This window comes from Rousettus aegyptiacus, unplaced genomic scaffold (genome assembly GCF_014176215.1).
Source record: "Rousettus aegyptiacus isolate mRouAeg1 unplaced genomic scaffold, mRouAeg1.p scaffold_m13_p_4, whole genome shotgun sequence".
Classification (NCBI taxonomy): domain Eukaryota; kingdom Metazoa; phylum Chordata; class Mammalia; order Chiroptera; family Pteropodidae; genus Rousettus; species Rousettus aegyptiacus.
Window position 1 is genome coordinate 129,304,033 of NW_023416307.1, and position 20,192 is coordinate 129,324,224.

Here is a 20,192-nt window from a genome sequence, read left to right on the forward strand (position 1 = left end):
AACTAATTTCAGTTTAATTTAGCTTTCTAGAAAATTTAAGAGAAGAATAAAGTAAAAGCATGCAGTAAAAATAACTCGTAATCCACCATTCATAATCAGCTACTGTTAATATTTTTTGGTATTTCTTTTCCTTTTTTGAGAATTGGAGCACACACATCATGTATATACATATACTTTTAACTTTAACGCTGGACGTTTATTATTACTTATTATATACAAGAACTATTTTAGGTGCCAGGCATTATTAAAAATTTGCTGTTTATAGTGTGTATCTTGTCTGTTTTTGCTTAGTGTTACAGTCTAAGCAAAGCCCAGTTCATTAAAATTTATCTGTAATATTCCTGTTTATGGCTTCATAGTCTTTTTCGGTGTTTTTTGGTCATTAAAACCTGTCTTCGAAGGAAAAGCTCAATATTTCATATAGATGACCAGGGAGAGATTTAATTGAAGGGGTGTAATAACTTGGAGTACCACCTTTTCTTCCCCAAAGAAAAAGTGTTGAAAACTATTGTTATTTGTTATGGATGCATTATAGTTTATTAATCACCGTTCTGTTATTGGTCATTTATATTATTTCTTTTCTTCAACTTGAAATATTATTTTGATTAATGTGTTTTTACATAAAAATTTGTATCTGTATTTGGTTTCCTTAGGAAGGATTTTTAGAAGTGGAATTTACTGAGTCAAAGAGTATAAATATTTATAAAACTTTGATATACACAAATTGCTTGCCAGCCATACCCTGCCTAACATTCAGTATTATATTTAATATATGTGTGTCTGTTGCAACATCAAATACATTCCTAAAAAAAAAAAAAGTCAAGTTTGCCTATTCACTAAAAATAACAGGCCTTATGGGAAAAATAAGGTTAAGGGCAAACCCTTAAGACCTCTGCAGTTTTCAAACCAAGTACTAGCAAAAGCATAATTGATACCTTATGACATAACTTGGACAGCCCAGTCAAACCACTTAGAATGGCTGGGGCTGCCTCAGAGGAGAGTTAAAGATATTAAAACATAATAGGATGGAAATGGCTGGTTTGCATGGTCTTGAGATAGTGCAGATGAAAGTAGCTTTCTAAGCCAGTGGGACTGCCATAGAAGGTGGCACAGGAGGAAGTACAGATTGCTGTGATCCAGGAACTGTGCAGAGGCTTGGCAGTGCTCCTCTGAGGAGTGAGCCTGGGGTTCAAGTGCTCATTTTTAGTTTTCTTAAAATAGGGCTGAGAGGGTTCCTGCCTGGCAGTAGCTGAGCTAAGCAAGGGTCTTTTCCTTTCCCACTGCAAATTATGCTTTTTCAGTTCCCCTTGCCTGGGAATATTCAAATATGAACTGACACAATTTCTATGTTATACTGGCATCGTTATTTTATTTACCAGCCACTTATAAGCCAATTAGTGTTAAAGGAATTTGTCTTATGGCAGAATAGATTGTATTTGCTCATTTGTTAGATAAAACTTTGAATCTCAATCTGATGGTTTCTTTGAGAACATTTAAACTTTCCAACTAGGAATTAACTACCTTAGTTAATAAATGTCCATTTCAAAACACATGTTTTCAAAACCTGTAGTCAGAAAACAGCAGCTCTAATGATTGTATTACAATTTCACTACCTCAATTTATAGTAGTTAATTTCAAATTTTCAATTTTTTGTTGTCCACTAAGGTGTCTACAGTTATGGGTCACAGGGTTCCAAACTGTCAGCAGCTTATGAATATTGATTTATTTGTTGAGGATGGGAGTTACGGTTTTGTAGTGATTCTCATTTGTGGGAATGGCTTCATCCAGGTTTATGTAGCATTCTGTTACAGCACCAGAGAAGACAGGGAGTAGGAGAGTCAAGTCAAAGAGAACAAGAGAACAGCTGTTGAAACAATAAAGGGAAGGAGCTGAAGAGCTACCAGCTGTTGAGATATTACAGTTCAAGCTTTTGGAGGTAGAACAATTTATATATTACTACTGACCATGGAAATGGATTGCTTTATTAAAGATGCAGGTTGTTGAAGTTGAAGAATAAAAGGAACATGAATGGCAGGTTGAGAGTGGGTTGGTCTCAAGGACATTGAGAGTCTTACATACTAAGTCATAGGAGAAGAATGTATAGGAATTTTATAAACTGGTCCAGAATCCCCAGTGAATGAGGTAGCTAAGATACTGGAGAAGAGAGAGGGTGGCATAGTTTGATGGCATTTGCCCAAATGGAAACAGGACTTTTGATAAAGTTACTCAAGTAATCATCTGAAGCGGTCAGTAGGGATCCAGGGCAGTGTCCACTGATGGTGAGAGAATGGGTCCTCTGAGCTTTACAGGACCAGCTGTACTTCAAGGATATGAGTTGGTAGAAGTCACAGTGACATTAGGGGATTATAGTATAGAAAAGGGTCATTGAAGAGAAGAGGTCATGGATGGATGACCAGGTAATAAGCATGACAGCAAAAACTGAAGTCCAAATAGGTTTTAGAAGCTTGAGAAAGTTAGAGACACCAGTCTTTGCCCAGCCTTTAATTAGAATGTTGTGAAGTTGCTCATGTGTGTTCCCAGCGAGTGTTTTCTAGTTAGGAACCGTGGTTTCTATCTAGAGTTCATGGAAAGACCTTGAGTAATTCAGAGAGAACAAGATGTCCCCATGATGCTGGAAAGGGAATTGGCTGTATCCCTCAGTCTCATGAGAGGTAAGAATTCAGAGAATTTCAAGCAGAACTTAAACCAAAAATTATCAAATGAGTACGTGTGTATCTTGAGGATGTGCTTGCCTTTTTGTTCTTTCTTTTCTGCTTATAGCTCTTTTTCATCTAGCTTTAAGGGAATCAAATTTACAGAACCCCTAGATGTTCTTGATACTTTGAATTGTGTCTGAAAATCTTAAATATTTACATATTATCGTTATTATTGCCAGTAATAACATTATAACTGTTATTTATTAGGACCTGAATTCTGTATCTCCTTGTGAAAGACGTTTGAAGTTTAAATTAGGAAGTCGTTGCTCACTTAAGATGATTTTTTTCCAAAACTTTGTTAGTGCTAGTAACATTCTATGGTATACAAGCTTTTTAAGATTAGAAAAAACTGTTGTTGACTTCCTCTCCCTGTCTTAAAAATTTTAGGTAAACTTTACATATAATGAATAGGTGGTTGAGTTTTGGAAAGTGCATACACTACCTCACTTAGAAATATAACATTTCTATCACCTCAGGAAGTTCCCTGGTGCCCCTTTGTAATTGATTCACCAGTCTCTTTCCCACCTCTCTTCCCAGGCAACCACACTGATCTGATTTCTATCAGCATAAATTAATTTTGCCTGTTCTAGAACTTTATATAAATAGAATTATATAGTATATACTCTTTGGTGTATAGCTTCTTTTACTCATACAGATGAATCTTTAAGATTCATCCCTTTTGTTACAAAGTCTCAACAGTTTCATTGCTAAATAGTATTCCATTGTATAAATATACCACAATTAGTTATCCATTCTTTGTTGATGGGCATTTGTATTATTGCCAGTTTGGCTATTTTGAATGAAAGTGCTGTCAACATTCATGAACAAGTTTTTATTTCTTTTGGATAATGACCTAGGAGTGGAATTATTGAGTCATAGAGTAGTTGTGAGTTTAACTTTATAAAAACTGCCAGTTTTCCAAAGTAGTTGAATATTTTTTATACTCCTAGCCATGTATGAGAATTGTAATTGTTCCACATCCTTGCCAGCATTTAGGCGTTCTTGTGGGTGGAAATAGTATCTTGTTGTGGTTTTAATTAATATTTCTCTGATGACTAATGATGTTTGGTACCTTTTCATTTATTTATTGTTCATTTATGTATCTTTTACAAAATGTATGTTTACATCTTTTGCCCATTTTATTTAATTGAGTTGTCTTTAATTTGGGGTTTGTAGATCTTTATATATTCTAGAAACAAGTCCTTTTTGTTTTTAGATGTGTTGCGAATATGTTCTTTCAGTTTGTGACATGAATTTCATTTTTTTAACAACGTATTTTGAGAGATTTTTAATTTTGATGACAACCACTTTATCAGTTTTTTTCTCTTTTGGTTCATGTTTTGTGTGACCAATCCAAGAAATCTTTGCTTATTCTAGGTTGTAAAGGTATTCACTTACATTTTCTTCTAGAAGCTTTATAGTTTTAGCTTTTACATAAAGGTCTATATTCAATCTTAAATCAGTTTTTGTGCGATATGTAAGATAGGGATCAAAATCCTCCCCGTCCCCCCATGACTTTATCTAGTTGTTTTAGCATCACTTTATTAGCACTGCCTTGGTGCCTTTGTTGAAATTTCATTGGCCCTATATTTGAGGGTTTATTTTTGGATTCTGTTTATTGATTTGTCTAATCTTACACCAATACCACACTGTCTTGAGGACTATAGCTCTTCATTATATTGTGAAATCAGGTGATGAGTCTTCCAACATTGTTTTTGTTTTACTTTTTCAAGATTGTTTTTATTTAAATTTCATTTGATAATTAACTTGTTTTTTCAGAAAATCTGTTGGGATTTTGATTAGGATTACTTTAACTCCATAGATCAATTTGAGAGACCTGACATCTTAATTTTGAGGCTTATCTAAGAGAATGGAATGTCTTCACTTGCTTAGGTCATCTCTAATTTTCCTTAGCCACGTTTTGTAGTTTTCAGTGTAGAGGACTTACATATTTTTAGTTAGATTTATTTCTAGGTACTGGTGTTTAAATGTTAACGGCATTGATTTTTAAATTTTATTTTCCAATTGTTGCTAATATATAGAAATACAAATTTTTTTTTGTGTGTTAATATTGGCCTTGTATTCTGAAACTTGCTAATAAGTTCAGGAGTTGATTTTAGTAGTATTTTAGTAGATTCCATTGTGTTTTCTACACACAAAATCCTATCATCTTCAAAAGTAAGTTTTAGTTCATCCTTTACAACCTTTATTCTTTTTGTCCTGTCTTAATACATTGGCTAGGATCTCCAATACAAGGTTGAATAGAAGAAATGGAAATGGACATGCATGCCTTGTTTCTGATCTTAGAAATAAGAATTAATAATTCATCATCGAGTGTGAAACATTATCTATATATAGGGTTTTAGTAGATACTGTTTATCAGACTAAGAAAGTTTATGTCTTTTCCTAGTTTGCTAACAGTTTTTACCATTTATAGGCTGTGAATTTTACCAAATGCTTTTTCTTCATCTTTTGAGATGATCTGGATTTTTTGTTTTATTCTGTTAATGTGGTGAATAAATTGATTTTTAAAGGTTAACCTTTCATAAATATTTGATCATGATGTTTTATCTTTTTTATATATTGCTGTATTCGGTTCGCTAATGTTCTATGGAGAATGTTTATATCTGTGTTCACAAGGGATGTCAGTCTATATTTTTCTTAAAATGTTTTCATCAGGTTTTAATATTAGCATGATGCTGGCCTCAAAGTGAATTAGAAAGCATTTTCTTCAACTGTTTTCTGAAAGAGTTTATGCAAGATTGGTTATTTTATCTTTCTTAAATGTTTGATAGAATTCATCCAGACCTGGAGCTTTGGGGGAAGGTTTCTAATTATTTGGATTTTTAATTTTTGTCAGTTTTGGTAAATTGTGTTTTTCAAGGATTTTTGTATTTTATCTAAGTTATTGAGTTTATTGTCATAAAGTTCATAATATTTTTAAAAAATCTTTTTAACATCTGTAGGATTTGTGGTGATGTTCCCTCATTATTCCTAATATTGGTAATTTGTGTTTTCTCTTTTTTTCTTAATCAGTCTTGCAAAGGATTTAACTATTTTATTAATCTTTTCAAGTAATAGTCTTTTGGTGTAATCCTTATCTTTAGTTCATTTTTTGTTATGGTATTTAATCAGAAAAGGTAACCTGTGTTCTTTCTAGGTACAAAACAATTCATTGTTTTTAATGTGTGTGGTCTACTTCATGATTAACACCTCTGCCTTGTTTCATGTCCCACATTACATTGTTCAAATCATATGTTCACACTAAATTTTTATCTGTTTTTGATCTTTTGTATTCTTAGAGAGTGTTCGTTTCCAACTATGATTGTGGATTTGTCTGTTTCTTCTTGATTTCGTGATCTGTTTTTGTTTTCTTTATCTGAACCTCTTTTATTAGTTTGCACCACTATATCTTATGTTTGTTATTAATAAGAACTTTTTATTAATTTGATATTAGTTAATGGATTTTTTAATATAAAACCTTTTTACCTTGAGTTCTGGCTTGTCTCGTGTTAATACTGCATCATCTACTTTTTTGTTTTTCTTCTGTTTTTTGTTTTTTGTTTTTTAACCTGGTATATATTTTAAAATTTTGTTCTAGGTGTATTTTTTTGTAAACAGCATCAATTTAGATTGGAGTAAGACTCAGACTTTTTTTTAAACAAGCAAATTTATGCTTTGTACTCAACTTTCTTTTGCTTTTCCCTTCTTTCTCCAGCACTACCCTCCCTCCCCAGATACTTGCTAGCACTTCCTGTCCTGCCAGCAGAGAGAGCCATTTGCAGAAGACTTCTTTTCTTTCGCCCATTGCATTCCATACCTTCTGTAGGATAAATACAGCAGTGCTACCCAGCCAACGCAGCAACTTTCCCGTGTGTAATCCTCAAATCTCATTTCTGAGTTGATGATTGTATTAGATTTAATTCAGAAATGAAAGGACTAATTTTATAGAAGCGCTTGTAACAGTCGTTTTTACATCTGTATTCTTAGGAGGTGTGAGATCTACATCTTGACTGTGCATACCATGAGGTGTCAAAACCCTGGTATAAGATGAGTAAATATGAAATTTACATCTCAGTTGGTCTCTCTGTACCATTTTCCCTCCTCCGTGTGGAATATGTATGTCTTGTGTTACTAGAGGGGCACCTGAACACAAATCTAATTAACAGTAATAAGTTAGAGAAAGTAACTTCCTGCTTTTAATTCTTTCAATTATTTTCGATTATCATGGAGAAAAAGCCTCTTTTTGATTCTTTACCTCGCTCAAACACTTGCTAATACCTCCCTCCTCCCTTTTTGTAAATGACGAGCCTCAAGCTCTCTTTCTTGGTGGGTACCAGTATTTAAAATTTAGTAATATTGTTTTGTTTTCCTTTTTATTGATTTTTCTGGTTACCTTGTATTTTTTCACAATAATTACTGATTTTTCCACTTAAGATAGTGATTAAATTTTGCCTTGAATACTTTTATTCTAAAAAATTGAATCAATTTTAAAGAAAAACATTAAGTATAGGTAGAATGATGGGGTATGATAAAGTTGGAGAATGTGGTATGTGCTGGCAATTGGACGTGGCCCTCGTCCTCAAGAAGGTGATATGGGACTGAGTGCAATTTGGGAGTTACTTCCCTAGCATTTCTCAGGCATCTCGATTACTTCTGCTTTCTCTGCAGCACTGACTTGTTTAACAAGTACTTACTAATGGTTTTCTTTGTGCAGAGAACTGTCTGAGAATGCGAAGAGAAATGTGCTGTTCTTCACTTTGTAGTATATGTAGGGAAGAGGACCTGGGTTCGTGCGACAAGTGGTGTGTGTGCCATGGTAAATGCTATCAAAGTGGCCAGGACATCATGCTGATGGAGCAAGAGGAAGTCATCTCTGTTTGGGGGCTTTAGGCCTTGGCTAACACTATTTTTTTTACCCAGGCGCCTTTCTTACACTTGAACCTCTCTTCGTAAATCCACATCAATTTTGGGGGGAAAAAGGCCTTATATTTGTAAGTGTTATTTTGAGAAGCACTGTGTCCAAAAGGAAAAGTGTCATATTGGCCCCCAGAAAACAGGGTGCGTACCGCAGCTGTGGTTCCAGCACACCTGTGTGTAGTCGGATAACTACTTTATTGTTTTGAGCCCCAGTTTGTTTGTTTGTTTGTTTTTATCTTTGTTGCTGTTGGTGAAACCTACTATTCTTCCTGCTTCATAAGGAAGCACATGTAGGAGACATTCGTGATGAACGTTTGCACATCAGTGTTATTTTCACTCTATTGTTAGTATTTGAAATGCTGATGGTTAATGATTTTGAGAGTATTTTAGGTATTTAATTCTTTTTTCTTTCTTTTTTTTTTTCCCCTAGGTCTTGATGCAGAACTTTATTATGTGAGAAATGACCTTATTAGTCACTACGCTCTATCATTTAACCTGTTAGTACCCAGTGAGACAAATTTTCTACACTTCACTTGGCATGCAAAGTCCAAGGTAAGAGTGAGGTCAACCAAAGATGTCAAGACAAGACCATCCAGGCCCAGAGGCTGTGGCAAGGGCTGTATCTGAGGGGTGGGCTGCCATCTGCACAAAGGAGTCAGTGGGCTGGCAGTACTGGGTCTCTTCTGATTTATATTTTAAATCTTTAACCTATTCCTCTAGACTTTCCCAAATCTATTAAAGTGATGGTAGTCATCATTATTTGCCTAGCTCATGAAAGAACACTTATATCCTTTCAGGCTTTTCAAACAGGGATGGTCTAGTTTGAAGAGGGAAATTTGGATGTGCTAATGATTGTGCTGTTATGGTGAAGGGATATAAGTGGAGGGTCGGGAAAGTGGTGGGCTAGGTATTTTAGACATGTTTGTAGTAATGGATATAGTTCTTCCATTTATGGAGAAACTGAAAGTAAGGCGCAGCTGATTCAGGCACCCATGTGTGCTGTGGCTAAGCTTCTTTGACTGTAAGGAACCTCTTGCCTGGTTTACTTGTTGCTGAATTCCTCACACTTTCTCTCACTGTCTGGAGTCCTTGAACATGATAAGTTTGCTTGTAGGTCAAAGAACAGGAGGCTGAATATAGAGCCCACCTCCCCCAATCAACTTCAGTTTCTTTTATTAGCTTTGTGTATCGGCTTCTGAGCAGATTTTACTTTGGTAATAAAAATAGGTTTGCTACTAAGAACAAGTAAGAATACCTATTATAGAGGGTTTTTTAAAAGTATTACAAAGTGGTATCTGTCCTGTATTGTTGCAAGTTGTTTAAATTTGACTGATAAGGTTTTTATTTCCGTTTATACAGCAGTAATGGTTATTAGGAAAATTCAAATATTATAGAATTGTTTTAAGAACTATTAAGACTTTGTAGGTATATACCCAGAAGTAATTATTGTTTGTGGTTTGGTATATTTCAAGGCTCATTTTTTTTTCCCTTTTTAAACAGAAAGGAGATTTTATGACACACGTGGTATACAATATTTTTACCCCTATCTAATTCAATACCTTGGCATCTTTCCATTTCTTCTCTGCTTACAGATTTAACTGATTTTCTTTAATGGCTGTATAATACAACATTGTATGGATGTATGATATATGGTTATTTATTAAGTGCCTCATTGACACATGGATTTTTAATGGCATTTTACTACTTCAAACAATACTTCCTTTCAGTGCTACAAATTGTCTACTTCATTTGGCAGGCAAAATCCATGGTAAGGGGATGATGAAAACAAGTGGTAGTTCATTCTTTGTGCTGTTTCAATTTTCGTTACTGAATATAGAGTCAAAAATGTGTGTGTGAATGTGTACATGTGTGTGTATGTATGTATGTGTATATATATAGGAGTTTATATGTATGTATGTCTATACATACATTAAGGGCATCTTTGTTCAGAAATTTTTGTGCACTTGCGACATTATTTATGAATAGTAAATTCTCACTAAGAAGTGAAATAATTGGTCAAAAAATGTGCATGTTTGAAATTTTGATTGATGTGGCCAAATTGTTTTTCCCTTCCTTTACCCAAGATGGTACCAGTAAACCGACATTCCTTACAAAGTAAGAGTACTTATTTCTGTTATTCACTCCTTAACACTAAAAATTTTAAGTATATTTGTTTGACAATCAGATAAGTAAAAATGATTATATAAATATGCACACATTCATATTATATATACTTATGCATAACGTTATAGAAACATTATACACACTTACGAACACATGCATCAAAACATAGTTGCACAGCTGTTGTGATTAAAGTTGAGTTAGCTTGGATCCTGAGCAAAACATTAGTACCTTGCCATCTGGAGCACCCCTGCTGTCCAACATTGTCGCTTTGGAGTATTCTGATACAGGGCAAGGGATTCTTTTAGAGGCAGATCAATTTCTTTTAGAGTGAAACTGTAAAAAACAGAGGTCAAGAGAAAAAAATTCATATGAAACAATTAAGAACATTTGGTACTTGGATATTTAAGTTCCAAAATTAGTAGTATAGAGCATTCAGAAAAGTTTCACCAGAGGCATTTTAATCTGAGCTGTGTCAGTTTCAGTGAGTAGGCACCTGAATTCCAAAGAAACTAGACTAATACATTTTTAAGTATTCTTATATAACATTGTGTGACTGTGTTATTATTTGGAGGAGAAGTGGTAGACTTAATTTTGACATAATTTCAAACATAAAGAAAAATTATAAGAATGGTATAAAGAATTATCATGTATCCTTTACCCACATTCATCAGTTGTTACTGGTTCGCTCTATTTGCCTATTTTATCATTCATTCTCTTTCTTTCTCCCCACTGTCATGTTGCACACACTTTCTCTCCTTGAACTGTGTGCAAGTGAATTGCAAACACTGTGCCCTTTACCTTTAAATCCGTCAGTGTTTGTTTTCTAAGAACAAGGGCATTCTTTACATAACCAAAGTATTATGATCAAAGTCAGGAAACTAAACATTGATATAATAGTATTATCTAATCTATAGTACTCACATTTGTCCGTTATCCCAGTGGTGTTCTTTATAGCTCTATTTTCACCCGATTTAGGAGCATACATGCAGTTGGTTGATGTCCCTTAGTCCCTTCTTCATCTGGAACATATTTGTGGCCTTTCTTTGTGTTTCTTGACCTTGACATTTTTGAAACATAAAGGCCAGTTATTTTATAGTATGTTGCTCAATTTGAGTTGTCTGAGGTTTCCTCATGGTTAGATTTCATGAATGTTTCTTTGGCTGTAACGCCACAGAAGTGCTGTTCTTCACAGCGCACATGATGTCTGCTTGTCCCATTACTGGTGGTGTTAACTCTGATCACTCAGCTCACCTCATTTCTCCACTGGGAAGTTTTCTTATTTATGATGGATAAGTAATTGTGGAGAAGTCATTCAAGATTATATGTAAAAATCCCATTCTCTTCATCACCTATACAACCACTAATTTTGATATCTGCGCTTAGAAATGGATTTCACTTTTCCACCAGTGCTGTCATGGAAAGTAGTGTGTTCCCTCTTGCTGCAAGAAGTCAGATCTGCACTGAGTAGTTATTTGGTGGGAGTATTGTAGAAGGAATTCAAACATTTGTGGAGTGGCTGTTCTTGAATTTTAAGTTTCCTTGCAACTTTGAGATCTAGTGTTTCTGTGAATGTCTTTCAGGCAGAGAAGCTTCTTATGTTCTCCAAAAAAAAAAAAAAAAAAAATACTAATTTTCGTTACTCTTTACACCTTTAATGTTGACGAATATAAAAACAAATACTAGATATATTTTAAAATAGAGAAAAATCTAAAGAAATAGTAGAGAGTCTATTCTAGGTACTCTGCTGACCTTGAATAAGGTGTGATTATTTCTGGGCCCACTTAGGAAAAAAGAAGCTGATGTAGTCTGAGAATGTTTCAGCAAGTGTATGGGTATTGTCTTGTGAATAAAAAGACAATGTAGGATGTGGCAGGTAGAATTGAACTGAATTAAACCTTCTCTTTTTTCCTTTCAAAAATATGTATGTACTGATGGTTTTATCTGGAACAAGTTTCAGGGATCCAACATAGTTAATAGTGGGTGCCTGAGGAATTTTCGGAGCCTGTCACAAGAAGGAATTGGAGTGGAGGAGAGTAGAAAGAAGAAGGGGCTCAAATGAATATATATGTTTGAATAGGGAGCAATGTTGGCCTGGATACACGTTCTTCACATTATCTTGTAGAGCATAATTTCTGAACTACTTCTGTAGCAGATATTAAATACCATCAATAGTGCACATTTGGGCTGCTATTGCTGGTGTGAATTCCTGGGAAGGCAGAATTTCCCTGATGTGTTGGAGGGTGTCACCATCTATATATAAATCTAAGCCAAAAGCTTAGAGGGTGTCCTCAGCTCCTTGTCATACACCTTCCATGTCCAGTTGATTCTTATTCATAATTATACCTTAAATTCATCTCCTACCTCTCTCAGAACCTAATGCCTCATGCTTAGTTTGGGCCTCCATTGTTTCTTACCTAGATATGGAAATGGTCTTCTCACTGGTCTCCTTGCCTCTAGAATGGCTTCTCATTACACCTGGCACAAAGTGCTCTAGGGCAGGGGTCTTCAACCCCTGGGCCATGGACCGGTACTATCTGTGGCCTGTTGGGAACTGAGTTGAATAGCAGGAGGTGAGCAGCGGGTGTGTGAGCAAAAAAAGCTTCATCTGTATTTGCAGCCACTCCCAAGCACTAGCACCACCGCCTCAGCTCCACCTCAGGTCATCAGGCATTAGTTTCTCATAGGAGTACCAGTCTCTGGTTCCAGAAAGGTTGAGGACCGCTGCTGTAGGGTTCTCAGTTGCCACCATAATAAAGTTCTGATTTCTTAGGAAGCCTTCAGGATCTCACTCCTTCCTTTCTTTTCTGCGTCCTTTCCAGCTAATTGTTTAGTGCCTTTTCTTGAATGCCCTGTGCTCTGTTACATTGCTGCCATGTGCTCTGCTAGAAATGTGCTTTCCCCATGCTTTATCTTATTAACTTCTGTCTATCTCTTAAAATCAGACCTGGTGTCACCTCTGCTTTGGCTGTGTCATTTGTCCTTTTCTATACCACAGTGTCCTTTTTCCTCCTTCGTAGCACTTGTCATACTGTAAGAATATTGTAGTAGTGATTGTCTTTTCTGTCTCATAGATGCCATACTGTAAGAATATTGTAGTAGAGATTGTCTTTTCTGTCTCATAGATGCTGAGCACCTCAAGGGTAGGAATCCCTTGAATCCCTTTTCATCTTTCTGTGTCCCCTGTATGTGGTATAGCGCCTGGTCTTTAGTTAGAGACGCTCCTTAACTGACTATGGAAGAGATGTGGGTGGAAGCCACCAGGTACACAGCTCATCAAACGAGACTAGTAGAGCTTTTCAGAGTTGGAATGTGCTGCTGTAGCACTGGTGAATTTCTCTTTTCTAGAAGCTTGAAAACATAGGCTGGGTTCCTTTGGCAATAGTTGCATACGTGGGCTTTTTTCAGGTATTTTACTCTGAATAAAGTTGTAAATTTTGAAAAACTAATGGCATTCATAGATTGAATATATAGCTAAACTAATGTCATCTGTAACAGGTATAAGAATTCAGAGGAACATAATCATCTTGTATTTTAAAATATAGTAAAAAATTAAGGAATATGTGTGTGATAATCTAGTTTCAGGCTTTGGCCACCATTATAACTCCTAATTTGTTTTAGGTCATAATCTGTGGTGAGTTTAGCAGTTGATTAATTGAAATTTATTTTAAAAATTAATCTTTTGAGTATTCAAGATATGCATATGGTATAAATTCAAAAGGCAGAAAGGGTATACAATGAAAAGTAAGTCTCTTACACCTTCCTAGTTCTCCCCCAAGCAATCCAGCACCCTAATTCCCTCTCACTGAGGCAACCACTGTTACCTGATTCTTGTCTTCCCCTCTTGAGTTAGTCCTAGCATACATAAGCATCTGTGTGTGTACATGCACACATGTGTGTATTGACAAGTAATAATAGTACCATATACTTTTATACATTTTGCAAAGCAGTGAACAGTGTATCCTGGTAAAGGTTCTCTGTCTGTCATTTTATGTAGAGGTGAACTTTTTTTCTCTTCAAATGACTGCAGCATATACTATTATATAGTTGTGGTTTGGTTTCTTGATCAGTTACTGTGAGAGGAAACTAAAACCCAGATTTGGGAAGGGATTTGCTTCAGTTGGTAGTAGGGGCAGAGGAAGCAGGAAATAGAGATGACTTGAAGTGGGGTAGTCACACAAGGGAGCAGGAGAGACATGGAGAAGGATTCTTCACCTGATCATTTGGCTGTGGGATATAATTGTGAACTTTCACTAGGAGGGCCATGGCTCCCAAACTCTAACTACTTTATCAGAAACTCTCAGTTCTTACTTTTTAAGATTTTGCCAGAAGGTGAAATATTTGCTTCCAAAGAACTCTAGGCTCCTTGATATGTCAATTCACACTGTAGATATTTTAACATTAATTTTCATACATCAAAGCTGTGCTAATAGTGTTGTTCTCCAGTGTTTACACAATTCTGTTTTGTCTTGCCAAACAGATTGTGGTCTCCTAAGAGGCTTGAGCTATGTCTTATTCTTGATATGTATGTCACATTGCTTTAGTGAGTAGTCAGTAAATACCATTGGTTAATTGCATTTCCAGATGGGATGAGAACCCTGATACTGCTTCTCTTTCACAGAGCCGCACATTCCAAAAAAGCAAAGACTACTGGGTGGTTTTAACTAAAAGAAACTAAAATAATAGTTTCTTCTGTATTCTAGAAAATTCCCCAATATCCAGAAAAAAATTAACATGCAACTGCATCTCTTCTGTCAATATATATCTTAGATGGCTGAAAGGCAAAAACATACCAAAATGTAGCAGAATACTCCTTCTCCAACCCCTACCCCATAGATGTTCTCTGGTTTGAGACATTCTTTATCATTAGGAGGGTCTGTAGGGAACTTGTCCAGAGTTCCTACAGCAGCCCCTGGGGCAGCCTGCTATATCCCCTACAGAGTGGAGTTTCTATGTATAAGGCAGCACTTCTGATAATTTCACAGAAATTAGAAGGCTGTTTGGCTGTGGGCAAGTGTATTCACTTTAAATCTGTATACTACATTCCAGAAGGAAATAGCTTTACTCATCAATTGCCTACTTGCAATTGTCATTTGTTTCCAGGTAAGGGAAGATTACCAAAAATGTTTATTTTTTAACTTATTCAAATATTTATATTTTCTCTACTTTCTTTTCTAAAGTATTTGGCGCATTCTTTCTTTCTGACAAACAACTGCTGTTCAGATTTCCTTTGTTCCACTAGATTATAAATGTTAGCTGTAGAACAGATCTATTTCTTCAAAGGATTATTGGCAAGTGAGATTCCACATAGATTGATACATACCAAAGTAGAGAAAATGGGACTTTAATAATGGGCAATTTCTTCTCGAATCCCAGAAACAGCAGTTTTAACATTTGTATCTTAAAGATTCTATAGCGAGAAGACAACTTGCGAATGCCTCATATGTTTCAACAGTCCCTCAAAAAGGGAGCCAGCAAAGGGCAGGCTTCTACGCTTTTGTATTCTGGCCAGAGAGTTGGCTTTCTCAGACCTCTTACTGAGCCCCTTTGCTACCTCTCCTTGTGCCCCTCACTCTACTCAGTTCCATTCACAAGCTCACATCCCTCCCTCTTGCCCTTCTCTCCCCTTGTCACACTGAGATACTCTAGTACTAGTCTTGTTCCCTACCCTGAGCACTGCAGTTAGGGCTCTTGACCCATGAGCCGCTCTCTATCTGCTTTCCTAGAGGTTCTGGTTCCTGATTAGCTATGTCCCTGCTTATAATAACTGAGATATAAAGTAAACGAGACAGTAAGTGTGGGGATCCATAATAAGTTTGGCTTTGAATCTGTTAAATTTGAGGACTGTAAGATTGTTAGATAGATACTTCTAGTAGGTTCTTGAGCATATCGGAGAAATTGAAGATACAGGAGAGTGAGAGAGACTAGTTGATAATACAAGATCCCATCAGGGGTGAAAGGAGCTAGAGCATGGTATACTAGGAGAGGAGGGCTTATCATTTGGAGAAGGAAACAGACCTTTCCTTGGGGTTGGAGTGCAAAGGATGGGTGTTTTAACAGATCCGCCTAGTGCTACAATACAAGGAAAGGCAGAAAGGGGCTTTGTGTGTGCTAGCCAAAGGGGATAAGAACGTTGTCTGAGAGTGAGGAAGCAGGCATGGCAGAAGGTGGTGAAATGGTGAGTTCCTGTGAGTTTTGGAGTGATAACAGTAAGGAGAGAGGGTGTCAGTGAGGAAAGGATAGCTGCGCAGGGTTAAAGACCTATCCTGAGCCTGGGGGTCAACATTGTATAAGACCACCCTTCTCTCCTGGGATGTGATTTCCTCCAGAGGTGCTTGGCAGCAGGTGTAGAGTGAGGTGGGAGTCAGGATGCTGGCGCTGCCTTCTAAGGTTGTGGAGGGCATGAACTAATTGAGAGTGCTGATGTGACTGTCAATAATGTCTTTTTTGGGGTACAGTATGTGGGAAAATGAAAGCAGGTCCCTGACTAGACTGGAGGGGAGGGAAATAGCTTATGTAGCCATTATATCTCAGCTATGAACACAGCATTTGGCTTATAAATATGCCTCATAAATGTTGGCTGAATTAGAGTGGTGGAGACAAAGCACTGGTTTTGTAGGAATCAGTAGTGATGGGATCTCTGATAGAATGGAATTTTTGCATTGGTTTTGGTTATGAAGCTGTAGGAATACGAATACTGAATATGGAAGCCACCAGGAAGATGGCAGAAGACAAAGTGAGTCAAGGGGCAAGGCCTCTTCAAAATTCTGTGTCTGTTGTTATGTCAGTGGCCTGAAAGATAGCCATTATGAGTAGACTTCGAGCTTCAGAGTATAGGTGATTTTGCATGAGGAAGAGATGTCCAAAAGGACCAACTGATGCTTAAAAAAACTGACTCCACTGCCTAGTCCCTGAGGGTTGATTGGGTATTGTAGGAACTGAGTGATAGGCAGGAAAAAGACGATTTCTGAAGAAAGCCTTCTTGGGAGATAAGGTGGGGAGGACATTTGTTAAGAGGCTAAGAGCGTGGGAGACTATTTAGAATAATGGAGTTCCCAAGAAGGTGGACAAAGCAGAAGTGCTGTAGCAGTGTTCTTGGAGGAGCACAGAATCTCTGCGGTCAGGAGTAGGCTTATGTGTTGCATTAATTATCCCATTTGATCCTCATAGCGTGTTGTATTATCATCATGTTACAAAACCTGAAAGTCGGAAAAGTTAATATTATTTACCTAAGGGTCACACAGCCTCAGGTTCCACGTCCAGTTCTTACTGTGCTAATTTCTTTTTTGCGCTTTCCCTCCATATGTCGTCCTATTCAGAGGTAGCATGGATGTAGGGATACAGTCAATGCATATTCTTAATGTTGGTCAATGACTGTTGCTGGAATCCTGCTCATTCTTGGCCCAGACTTGCTGGGCTGTAGCTCTCTAGCATCCCCTGGTGGCAGTGATGTTATTGTGGCGTGATAAGGTGAGAGTGAACACTGCTTAGCCAAGGTCCCAACCACTAAGATATGCAGCCGCAAGAACATTTCCTTTGCTGTGAACATGGCACTTACCAAATATAGCATTTAACCAATTGTTTGTACATCTGTAGTAACTTGAAGACAGTAGTTTAACATTTGCATACCCCTATAGCATTCATGGACCTTCAGGTAAAATGTGAAAAGGGAAAGAAACCCAGAGAGGGGGTTAAATTCATGGGCAAACACTCCCTGCTCCAGCCGTGCCCTATTCCATTTCTTCTCTTATAGTCTGGGATGAGAGTTTTTCCTATTTCATGTCTGTTATGTCCATTTCATTGACTTTTTTGTTGTTGTTAGCATATAAACACATTTGAATATCTTCCATTGAAAAAAGCAGAAAGAAAAGCTTTGGAATCACCCCATCCCCCGCCAGCTACTTCCTGATTCCATTCTTCCTAGTTAAGTTTTTTAAAGAATGGTGTCTTGGACCTCTTTCCTACTACTCTTTTTCCATCCCACTGCCCCTTGGCTTCTGCCAATCCTAGCCCTCTACCAAAGCTTCCATTGTGACCACTGAATGGGAGAAGGGTACTCGTCTTCTCAAGACTGCATGGGCAGCACAAAGAGTAATGTGAAAGTTAAGTCCTCATTGAAGATCTCGAAGGTGACAGCCATTCAGAATTTTAGCTGTTGATTTGCAGTTTGAATTGTTTCTTCCATTAACATCTCTGTAGCAACAGGGTTATATTTATTGATGCTTTGGTTCTCTGAAGCCACACTTTGTACCTAGGTATAGATAGATAATATTGGTGTTCCAGGGATGTTTTCTTAGTCACTTCTCTTCCCTTCTGGATTCTGAATCACTTGAGAAATAGATCCAGAGGTTAGATGGGCATCCAACCATTAACTTTCTTAATGGTGAAAGTTGGACTGGAGAATGTAGCTTAGATATTTTATGAGAAATTTATGCCTTGGAATCTTATTGTGGAGCAAGTGAGTCTGTAGAGTAGACCATCTACCAGCCATATGGAACCCCTCAGAGCTTGAATTTTATCAACCAGAGAAGACATAGGTGACTAGTCGGTCTATAAATTATACATCCCAACTCAGAGGTTCTTCATAGCTGCCTGTCCAGGGCTTCTTTGTCAATGGCTGTGTAGTCCTCATCAGGATTTCTGAATTCTAGATGACAGATTTTGCAGAAGAGTGGTAGTACTGTTCTGGACATGAAGTAGAGGATGGCTTACTGGATTGAATTTTTATCCCATTGAAAATGCCTAGGACTGTTTCTGACAATTGAGAATTTTTTTTAATGGCTAGATTATTTGTATATATGAAAGGCTCATGTATTCATTAGTTGGCGAGCCAGTCAGTAGGATCAGCTGTTAGCATCCTTTCTGTTATCACAGATCCAATATGTTTATTTCTTCATTTTACAGGTTGAGTATAAGCTTGGATTCCAAGTAGACAATTTTGTGGCTATGGATATGCCCCAGGTCAACATTTCTGCTCAGGGGGAAGTTCCACGCACTTTATCAGGTGAGTCTCAAAGACAGAGTTAACATAACTATTTTCAACTATGTTGCCCATGTCTCAAAAAGAACAGTTTATATACTACACTGATGTATAGTATATCATACTTGATAGACATAAGATGTATAAGTACATTGAAGAGTAATTTTTGTAAATATTGATTATTTGTACTGTGTTTTAAATCATTCCCTCTTTTCCATCCCTTCTAGAACTGTCTGTGCTCAGCTCTTCCTTACCTCCTTTTCTGCATTGCTGGCACTGGCCTGCATATGCGTCCCTGTGTCTGGTCTTGTTCCTCTTGGAGTCATCCCCACATTGTGGCCTGGATGATCATTGAACACGCACATCTGACCATGTGACATGAAGCCCATCAGTGCCCCCTACCTCCATCAACTGAATACAATCCAGACTCTCCAGCCCGTATGCTGTATGTTTAACATCTGCCTCTGCTTGCCTTTCTGGCCTTATTGCTGCACTTGCCTCAGCTTTCCAGCAGTTGCACACTACATGCAGTTTTGATTTCCATGCCTTTGCATGTGCTGCTCTCTGTATTTGGAACTATCTTTTCCTCTTTTCTGCTTGCAAACTCCTATTCATACTAAACATTCTGTAAGACTCAAAATCTACACTGTCCTTTTCCTGTCCTACTTGACCTCTAGTTGTTAACTCCTCTGTTCTTCCTGCCCTGTAGAATGTGTATTTAACTGTTTTTGAACTGATCATAGTATCTTGTAATTCTTTGTCTCTCCCTGCTAGCCTGTGGCCACCCTGAGGGCAAGAGCTGTCTTTTTCATCTCTACCTTTGGTGTCTAGCAGAGCATCTGGCTCAGATAGGCACTCAGAGCATGTCTGAGTAAATGACTTAAGTGTCACATTTATAGCAATTTAACTACTTTTGAGGCAGCCTTTTGAGAAAGGCTCCTAAAGACATGAGATATTAAGAAAATGAAAAATTTTTAAACTTGAAAATGTAAGCCACAGCAGTTTCGTGGAACTTTTTCTGAAAGTTTTAAGCTTTAAGAAAGCATAGGAAGACTGAATGCCCATATCTCTCATGTGTTCATACAAGTATATTCTAAATTTGTAGAAAAAGCATCTTAAACTGAAAGATTGAAAAAAAAAAAAAAAAGTGCACCAAAGTCTGTTATCCATTGCCACAATGATTGATTAAAGCCAATTTCTGTTTAAAAGGTTTTTTTTTTTTCAATTAATAGTTGAATTTATCAGCTTTGTTTACAGTTTTTTATTTTTTTTAATCTTTATTAAGAGCAATACATATTACAATTCAGCGGTGAGTTGTCTTTCCTTTTTATCAGGTAATTTTTGTTACTGTTGATGTGACTAGTAAGGCAGCAAGGTTCGCCTTATGATTCTATAGCTTTACTATATTATAATAAGAGGACTTATGAGACAAAGTGATATATTAAAAATCATGA

The 20,192-nt window shown here is 36.9% G+C and overlaps 1 protein-coding gene across 2 annotated transcripts in view; it reads left to right on the top strand.

Moving 5' to 3' along the window:
- The window catches only part of RYK (receptor like tyrosine kinase), a 78,032-nt gene that overhangs the window by 14,583 nt on the left and 43,257 nt on the right, over positions 1 to 20,192 (top strand). For both annotated transcript variants that reach the window (XM_016140216.2, XM_036218793.1), the window contains exons 2-3: positions 8,068 to 8,189; positions 18,663 to 18,762. In XM_016140216.2, the coding sequence (XP_015995702.2) occupies positions 8,068 to 8,189; positions 18,663 to 18,762 (222 nt within the window). The remainder of the gene's footprint in view (positions 1 to 8,067; positions 8,190 to 18,662; positions 18,763 to 20,192) is intronic.